The sequence below is a fragment of the Limulus polyphemus genome, unplaced genomic scaffold (genome assembly GCF_000517525.1).
Source record: "Limulus polyphemus unplaced genomic scaffold, Limulus_polyphemus-2.1.2 Scaffold5594, whole genome shotgun sequence".
NCBI classification, from domain to species: Eukaryota; Metazoa; Arthropoda; class Merostomata; order Xiphosura; family Limulidae; genus Limulus; species Limulus polyphemus.
The window spans coordinates 24,441-34,583 of NW_013671204.1; the positions used below are offsets into that span (position 1 = coordinate 24,441).

Here is a 10,143-nt window from a genome sequence, read left to right on the forward strand (position 1 = left end):
AATTTTTGAAAATATTCGTCCACTAGTTTTATTGTTGGAATGAAATATAGCAAGACTTGCATTGCCTACCAAGAAAGTTGGTAGCCAGTAGTCATCGGGGTAATGGATTCAGTATTGTTTGCATCATATATATATCAATCAAATTCAGAAGGATGTCTCCATGTTCTACCACCCCAGTGGTTTGGAACTAGAAAGTGGTAAGGATTCTCAACCTCCATTGGAAGAAAAATGGGGGAGAAAACTCAGTGGAGGGTCCAGAGGAACATCAATACTGGACAAAATGCAATGGGTTACCATGAAAATCTTATGTTGAAAAGCAGACCACTCTTGATCTATTTAATGTAAAGAATTGCATGGAAGGGTAACTATCCCCTTCTGTTTTACCCATGAAGTCCATTGGTTAGTACAGTCCAGAACGGGCATATTAATAAAGCAAATATATCATAAGGAAAAAACCTAAGAGCCATTTTGTGGAACACCCGATCTCAACAGTGTGCATTTAGTGGCCATGGAAATTATACTTGTTAAGTCATCATGATCATCATGGCCTTACAGTGCTGGTTTGTTTAGGTTAAGTATACCTGGACAAACACCACTTGTCACAAAGCAGGATCCTTAAAGAAAATGCCTCTGAAAAATAAGAGGTATATATGCAAAAAGATAAGTTACCCAGTCAGAGTTTCACCAGAGTCTGAAGAATGGCAACAGGTGGAAGACGAAATCTCGATGAGGATAAAAACAACTATCTGATGCAGATAGTGAGAGATCAATGTATGTGATGTGGTCTATGTGCCCACTGAAGAATTTCCTCCAATAGATGATGGAGATGAGACACCAGGAAAAAGAAAAGATGCTTAATCTGCTGAGAAGTCACCTGGAACAAATTATGGGAAGGAGACAAGGAAGAATAAGCCAATCAAATTAAAAACCAAACCCAATTGGTAAGAATGGAAAGAGAAAGGTCATGAACAGAAGATATTTGCCAAGGGATGAAGAGTTCAGGAACTGGCACCAAGGAAGGAAGCTGCGGAAGCAATATAACAATGAAGAGCACATACGGGACATAGTGGTCTCTCTGGATCAGACCAGAAATATGGGTGGGAAAAGGAAAGAAAGGAAATCGATGAGAAGAAGGAATTACCTTCATGAGCCACCGAAGATTTGGGAAAGAAAGATTAATCTAGATAAAGGAGAACATAAGTAGAATGATACAGGGTACGTGAAACATCGATTACATAAATCCGACTGACAGTGTCCACAGGCTAAAAGAAGAAGGATATAAGTCTTACGGAATAAGTGAAAAATCAAAAACGAGGAAAGAGGTTCAAAAAGAGGTAAAGTAAGGCAGTGAAGGACCACATTGATACCCAATCCGGAAAGAATGTGCACCAAGGAAGTCGAATAATCCAGAAAAAACACTACAATAGTAAGAGAATAGGAGAGTTAAAAACTTTACTGTACCAGGAAAAATGTGAGATAAAGCAGCCTGATAACCTGCAATCAAGGAAACAGAAGTCTGATCAATCAGCCAAGTGAAGAAATCCATTAGAGGAGGAGCAGGGGAAATCCCTGACCCAAAGAACAACAGCAGAAAATGTTCCACTTTCATTGATAAACATCTATAGAGGAAGGGAGAATAGAACGTGCTAAAAACAAAGTGACTTGCCATGACAATCCAGATCTCCTTGTCAAGGACCGGATAAAAACCAGGCTTGAAGACAGAGGGCAGAAGGGCTGAACGAAATGCCAGCAACAAAGCTTGACCTAGAAGGAATGGAGGAAGAGCTAATGGTAGCACAGATTGGAGCTGTGGCAGCCATGGAAACTATGGTTGTACCGGCCAGTAAGGAGCAGTCAAAAGGACATGATACAGGTTGTATGAATTATCAAAATCACCCTGGGAAGGAGATGGATACAAGGACACACGCATCAACAGCCAGTGCAAGTGAATGAGGAACCAGAGACCAAAAACAGAGGTAATTTGGTATTGAGGGATGTGGCAAACACATCCAGGTGAGGAGTACCCCACCAAAGTCATAGCCACTGGAAAACATGAGGATCAAGAGATCACTCTGTAAGATAAATTTTGTCCAATTGGGTAAGATGATCCGCAACAAGGTTGAATGTACCTGGAACATGACAGACAAGGAGAGGAATACTGAGTGTGTGGGCCCAAAAAAAGGAGATCCAAGATTCAACCACAAAAGAAATGAGAATGGGTGCTGCCTTGGTGATTGATATAAGCTACCACCATAGAATTGTCAGAATAGATCATGATCTGACAATTCCTATCAAGATGAACAAAATGATCCAAAAGAGGATGTACAGCGAGAAGCTACAAGATCTTGATATGGTAATACCTGTTGGCTGGAGACCACTGATCTGAACTTTCCTGCTGATCGACCCATGGAGGAAAGCATCCATGAAGTTATGTAAATCCAATAAGGAGAATGAAGCAGAACACCCACTGAAATTTGAGCCTTGTCTAACTACCAATGCAAATCATCAACAAGGGAAGGAGGAAAGGAAATAGGAGCATTCAAGGGGTCCCACACGAGGTTCCATTGGTTATTTACAATCCACTGAAGAGACCTCATATATACTCGGCCCAATAGAAGACCACATCTCCAAAAGCAATAGCACCTTGCGAGCAGTAACAGAGGTAGCAGTGAGGGCTTGGAGAACTGAAAGCTCCATCAATTGGAGTCAAAGAGGAGAAGGTTGGGACTGACTGAGATGAGTGTTGAAAAAGACACACAAGTGGACAAGATCTTGGGTAATTACAAGGAATGACTTCTCCAACTTGATTAACCAACCCACACGAGCTACCTCCAAAAGAAGCAGATGACTGTGATGGGCAGACTCCCATTCGGAATGAGGTATCAGAAGTAAGTCATTCATGTAATGGTATAAGCACAATCCACGAGGATGCATATGTCAGGCAAGTGTTTATCACTTGACAAAAGACATACATACAAAGCAAGCCCAAAGGGTAAGGTGCAAAATTGATACACTACGCTGTAACGAAGAAAACAAAGATAGTGCCTCGACCAACAAAATATAGGAATATGCAGATAGGCATTTGAAACATTTAAATTGGTCATCCATAGATCTGGAGAAAAGTCCCACCTGAGGGTGAGAAAAGACTCCATAGTAAAGTGAGGCAGAATCAAAAATTGATTGAGATGGGACAGATCGATCTCAGGCCACCAGTCCTAGTTTTCTTGGGTACCACAAACAGCTTGGAATAAAATCCTGGATAAAGATGAGGTACAGGTTCAATGGCTTTCTGTACCCTTTTGGACAGACATTGACTGGTGGTAGGATCCCAAAGCAACAGAAAGAATATGGGTACCCAAGATAATGGAAGAGGAGAAAGAAAGTGGATGACAAGTCCCTTGGATAATACCCGACTGACCCAAAGATCTGTGGCAAAATTGCACCATTGGAGAACAAAATCGGTCAAGCATGCCCCACTGGATGAGAACCCAAAGGGTAGTCGCTAGTACTATTGGCAACTTATCCATCTGTGTCAAAAATACAAGTGGAGGAACCCCCTACAGGTAAGAACTGATAAAGGCTGAGAAAAAGCAGGACAGAAAACAGTAATAGGGGATTGTCTAAACCCAGAATGAAAAAACTGATCAATCATGGATAAAAGGGCCAACTGCTGTCTCACTGTTTCATACAGGATAGTAAATTCTCAAGAATATCTCCAAAAACAAACCATAAGAGAAAAGGGGCTATATGTAATTCCTGAAGATAAGTAGGTGATGAATGAAATTGGGACAATATAGCATTTCTCCCCAGAAGATCTCAACAAGAGAGAAACCATGTGTGTAAGAAAAGAGCTGAAGAAGACAAACGGGCCAACATGGAGGTAATCAGGGAGAGGTTATCCCTTGAAAACCCCTCAGGATCTTGGTGGAACACCTTGTATAGGAGATAGATGGTGGACAAGTACTCTAAGAGAGTCTATAATGTATAACGAAGGCAAGAAAACTGGGCATGGGATAAATGAACAGGATGATCAGGGCCCACCTCCCATGAGCAAAAGTGATTCCAACTGTTGAGAACAAGAAATGAAAATTCAGCTTGATCCAGAAAACTGATCCAAAGCCCATGAAGGTCTAGGCATGCTAGGTCCCTCATGCATCTGAGATACAAAATGCTCTGCATGAATCCTAATATTTGAGGAAAGGGGAAACACAAAATACTGAGAGAAGGGGGGTATCATGTAACATGGAAGAAAGAGGATTATAAGAAATCAGAGAAATTTATAGAAGAGAACACACTTGATACATCATGTCTAAAAAAAGCCACATTAGGCCGAGTTGATTCAGCAGTAGGGGCATAGAAAGTCACGGCAAAATCAGGTGAAGGAAAAAGGCTGTCAAATTCTTCATCTTCCCAAACAGAATCAGCATGTTCAGGAGGAAAATGGGCAACATCAGGAGAAGAAGGTTTACTCACATAACAATCAATCTTTCATCAATAGAGAGTCAATAATTCCATAGTTGGATTTCTCCACCTGCAGTCTGTGTAAATGTGCTGGTAGATAGTATTACTGAAGTGGTAACTTGGACTTCGGAATTCAGTGTTAAAGATGAATAACCAAACACAACAGTGTAAGAGTAAATAAAAGAAAAACTAGAAAACACAGCCAAGACGGATCACTTTGTAAAGGACAGTTTTATATTGTTGGATACGGTAACATGAGTGCATGTGCGCCACATATTGCAACTTCAATAATGTTAGTCACGCATGGCCGAAAGGTCAATATAATAAAAAATAATATATATATATACATCTTTAAGTTATGAAATTTATGCTATTTAGACTAAACATTTCTGTTTTCATGTTATAATTTGTTGTCGTTCTAGAACGAAAGAAGCATAATTTATATTTATCTCCTAATTTTTATTGAGGTTACAAAGTCGGTCAAATCAAACCAACCCATACAGAGATACAGTAGTGACAATAACGGATAAAACATAGATTTTGCATGTGAAATTTGAAAATGTTTTAATGCATGGATAGTCAACATTTTGAAAGAAAAACTTTACGAGAAAATCTTTAATTAAAAAAATCTCAATTCTTAATACAAAAACCTGATATTTTATGTACAAAAGCCTTGTAATGTTTACCAATAACCTGCAAAACTTTGTAAACATATACCTACATTGTAAAAAATCCTAGTATAATTAATCTCAAGAATACTTTAATGTTTACAAGCTGGGTGGATTTCACCCAGCCCGTAATGAAAGGGTTAATGTAACAACTCATCCATACTTGTAAATATGTTATAATTTCCACTGTCTCTTACAAAACAAAAAAAGATAATTTTCAAATTCTATTTTCTACAATGCTCCAACATACTAATGCAATGATAATTATGATACCTGAGGATTTTTCTTGTTTTTAGAAAATCAACCACAGAAATGTAGCAGAAAGTTCCAAACAGTCACATGCCCACCATAAATATACAGCCTACATTTGCTCATCTAAATGATAAACAGTGACATAGAATCTTACCTAAATACTGAAACTGCCAACATAATGATGACTCCTTCCAAAACACCACTCTAGAAAATAAATGATTACTCATATCATACCTCAGCCATAATTTAATACTAAAAGCATTTGTTATTTACATTGTGTACACAACTATGGAATTTAAATACATACACACATAGCTAGAAAATGTTACTTAAAAAGCTAAAACTAAACAAATGTAAAACTAATCCAAATATAAGCTTTAGAAACAGTAAATCTGAAATAGAAGGGGATGAAAAAACAATTATTATTTTTAAGCTATAGGCCCTCTAAAACTTGAGTTGTGATTTGTATCAACATGTAATATGGCTACAATGCATACACTTTACTGGTGTTGCAAACCATAAGATTATAAGCTATCATAATCACACCAAAATACATCTACAATAATGTTTAAATCTAACATAATTGGATGAAACTTGGTTCAATTCCCTGAAAGGATTGTAATTTTTGGGTCATATTCATCTTGTGTAGCTACAAGCTGGACTTTAAACAGACATTTTTAACTCGAGAATTATATGATCTTTTTTTATTTGTGTTTTCAATCAGTAGTTTTAAAGGTGAACAACATGACAAAAACACAGTCAATGCTGAAGAGGATAATTTTTAGAGAATAATACATGGTAATATATATATATATATATATATATTTAGGTTTAATAATTAATATTACTTTGTTTTCTTAACTACATAAATTTAATGTGGTTTTGTTTCAATCAGGATTTTGATTTAACTTTTCTTATCCTCTCAAATAATGACAGAAATAGTAGGTACAGCATGCAATGCTTTCAACTAAAGGCCAGGATTTGGCAAAATTATGAAAAATGCAGGTCAGTATTTGAAGTAATTCATTTAAAAATGATGAACAGTGTTCTAGTGAAACCATTTTTATATAAAACATTCATTAAAAGTAAGTTTAGTAGATGTTAAATGGTGGAATAATAATAATACTAAAACTTAGGGCCAACATAATGAATATATGTCGGTTAAACATGGAAAAGCATAAATGTAATCGATAAATAAACAAAATATTGGGTAGTTATACGGTTACTAACTGAAAGTACTACACTTATGAAAAATGCGAAGTAACATATAATAATATTATATATTTTCAACTTTGTTATGTAAGTAAAACAAAGCTAAGAAAGTCACTTGAAAAAATGAAAATTTAAACAAATATTTCATTTAATATTGCATAGAATACCATAATGTTTTGTACAATTTGTTGACAATTTTTTTAAATGTTGTAAAATATACAGTTTGGAGAAATAAACACTATAATGGATCATTTGTTTCAATTAAGTAGTTTATCATTTCATCACTGAAAACTTCACTGAAGCATTTCAGGACTCACAGCACTGGTTATTTATACACTGGGATCCTTCAGTATCACGCGACTTATCCCATCACTTTGACAACTTGGATTCATCAATTGTTTCAGATAGCTCACTCTGATCTTCCATTGCAGGAGCTGAGAAATCGGGTCTCATCTCATCAAGTTCGAAATATATCAATGTCCTGTCAGTTTGGTTTCATCGTCTGCTGCAGGAAATTGTACAGGCTGGTATGTGGACCACATCTAACACATTTATATTGCTTACATGATTTAGCAGTCTCCTCCTTCGATGGGTTTTGGCTACTCCCCCATAGCTATTCTACATGCCCAGGTTCAATTGTGACAGATGTGAGTAACTTCATTTCTTTTGTGCTCATTTTCAGGGATCTTCTCATCATTTTCACTTGGATCCCACCCAGTGGTGAGTGTTGCCTGGTCAGGTATGGTTTAACACATCCACACTAGCTACCAGTAGATTAATAACTAAAGTCCTGGTAGCAACAATTCTATGGAGATGGGGTGTTCCATAAGACTGCCTTGGCACTTTCTGGGAGGGGTGCAATTATACTTTATCAAATATAATTTACAGTACTGGACCACCACTCATGGACTATGATGAGTAAAGCCTAAAGGGACTTTGCCCATCCCTGCTAACCCCTGGACTGAACAAATCGGGGTTGGTTTGCTTTCAAATTAGAGAATGTGGTTCCCCTATTGCACTGTCTCTAGAGCATCGTTCCTCAGAACTCACCAACACAAGCTCCCCCCTCTCTTCTAGAGGAGAAGGGGAGTCCTTACCACTCTCAGTTTCCAGTCACTGCAGTGGTGGACAGAGGTGTATTTCTCTTTGTTTGTTCTCTTTATTTCACTCAAGGAGAAGAGGACAAAGCTGAATACCCCCCACCTTAATCCTGAATGTTTTTCCTAGATGTCTGGTGGGGAGCTGGACCAGCCTATGCAGTAGCCTCCTCCTAATTCCGGTTCAAAGGTGACACTTCGCTATCCAGTTGTGTGAGCATGGCCATTCTTTTTTGGTCGTTTTATTTCTTTCCATGATAATGGATAAAGGTCCTTGACTCCACATAATTCTGCATACAGAGCATCACCTGGGTAGGAGTTATTGCCTTGCCTCCCAGGTCATGCTTCTGTTCACTCGAAAACCATATTGGCTTTCCGGTAATATAAAGTTGGACATTGTTTATAGCTGTTAAAGTAGTATTTTAGCCAGAATATTTCCTGTGATTGATAGGAGCAAAACACCTCAGTAGTTTCCATGGACATTTCAATCCTCTTTACGTTTGTAGATTGTTACAATTAAGGCATCCTTGAACTCCTAAGGTTGTTCTCCAGCATGCCAACCTCATTCATAAAGATACAACAGTTCTAGTTTTAATACTAGTTTGCCACTTTTGAAACTTTTGGTGCTTTTCCAAATTTAATCATTTTCATTGTCTTTGCAAGTTCTTCCAGAATTGTTGGGTCATCTAGTATTGCATCAATTGATAGTTGTGGCACCTGATCCAGGACTGAGGTCTTATTCAGCAAAGTATCAGTGTTCTTTCCATCTCTGCAAGATACCAAACTTGTTTGTAAAAAGTTCATAACCATAAAGACTCTTGGGCAGAACAGTTGTTCTGCGCTTTGGTCCATATACCCCTTCGATCTGTCAAAAAATCCTTTTGTATCATATTTGTCAGCTAAGGACTGTATATCTCTGCCTTTTGTAGCCACTACTAATTTTTAAGTTTGTGCAGATGTTTCTGGAGGTTTGCTTTAGCTGCTTTTCATTGCTTATTGGCTTAGTGAGTGTGCCTGCCAACTAGTAAGGCTTGTCTTTTCTCAAATAACAATTTTTGGATGTTATCATCATTTTTGTTGAACCAATAGCCATGTTCCTTGTTATGGAAGCCAATTTCTGCAGTGATTGTGTCATATATAATGTTTTCGACATGATTCCATAGCATTGGGATCGACTGAGCTGTTTGGGATTTGTTTCAAAACCTTCAAAGATCTTGATCACAAGTTTCTCTCTGCAAGCAGAATCTTATAATTTTGCTATGTTTAGTTTCCAAGAAGCAGCTGGCTGTTTTTTGCACCAAATGAGAATGATCTTTAGTCTACAGATTATGAGGATAAGTGAGTGGTCTGTGTCACAGCCTGCATCACATATGGCTCATATAGACATGACATCAGCAAGGTCCCACCTTTGCATTAGAATGTATTCAAGGAGAGTCCATCACTGGAAACATGGGTGATACCAACTATAACACCATTTTTTAGGGAGTTTGAAAAATGTGTTTGTTATTACCAAATCTGGCTCAGTGCAGAAGCTAAGAAGTAATTCCTCATTTGAGCTTATCTTTCCTCTTCAGAAGTGGCCTAACATGTGGTTCCAAGTTTGATGATCTGAACACAAGCATTGAAGTCTCCAAGGGCTAAAAGTTTCTTACTACCAGCAACCGAATCCAAGAGCTTCCTTTAGGCCAGATAAAACTCTTCTTTTATGTGACTTTTGTTTGTCATCATTGGTGCATAGGCCGACACAGTGGTGATGAAGTGGTTCTTGTATAGTGAGAGTCGCCACATCATCAGCCTTTCAGAGACATAAGCAGGAGATGATTCCACCTGTTTGACTATAGGACTGGTTATTGCAAGTCTTACTGTAGCATCGCTTCTACCTTTGCCACCCATGTCACACCAAAAGAAGGTGTAGTTCTTTTACTGTAGTTTTGATGTTCATTTGAACCATGTTTCTCGGAGCGAGGCAATGTCGATGCTGTATCTATACAGTTCCCTATCAACAAAAGCAGTATGTCATTCAGGTCTGCAATTATTTTCTCAATCTAAGAGTACAGGGATCCCTGGATTAATGCGCATTTGATTAATGCATTTTTGTTTAGTGCACTTAAATTTTTTATAACCAATATTCAATTAGTGCGTGCATAATACTCGATTAGTGCGGTAACACACATTTCATTTTAACCATAGTAATTGAAAAGTAAGTTTTAGGCACCGAAATAAAATTTTTAAAAAAAATTAGAAGTAGAAAATGGGTAACTATTTTACTTGTCAAGTTATTACTAGAGTGTCCACCCCAGGGACCCTGACCCCGTCACCCCGGGGTATTTTAGCGATTTTTTCACCCCTTGCCCCGGGATAAAATACTTGAAATATCCCGGGAGCAAATTTTTACTATTTTACTGAACAAATATCTTTTTCATAACAATAATTCATAAAAACCATCGTCCTCA

At 37.8% G+C, this 10,143-nt stretch overlaps 1 protein-coding gene across 2 annotated transcripts in view; it reads right to left on the minus strand.

Annotated features, from left to right (window-relative positions):
• Positions 1–10,143, minus strand: part of LOC106472768 (amino acid transporter AVT3C-like) — a 30,326-nt gene that overhangs the window by 13,774 nt on the left and 6,409 nt on the right. For both annotated transcript variants that reach the window (XM_022401300.1, XM_022401298.1), the window contains exon 2: positions 5,536–5,585. In XM_022401300.1, coding sequence (XP_022257008.1) covers positions 5,536–5,585 — 50 coding nt within the window. The remainder of the gene's footprint in view (positions 1–5,535; positions 5,586–10,143) is intronic.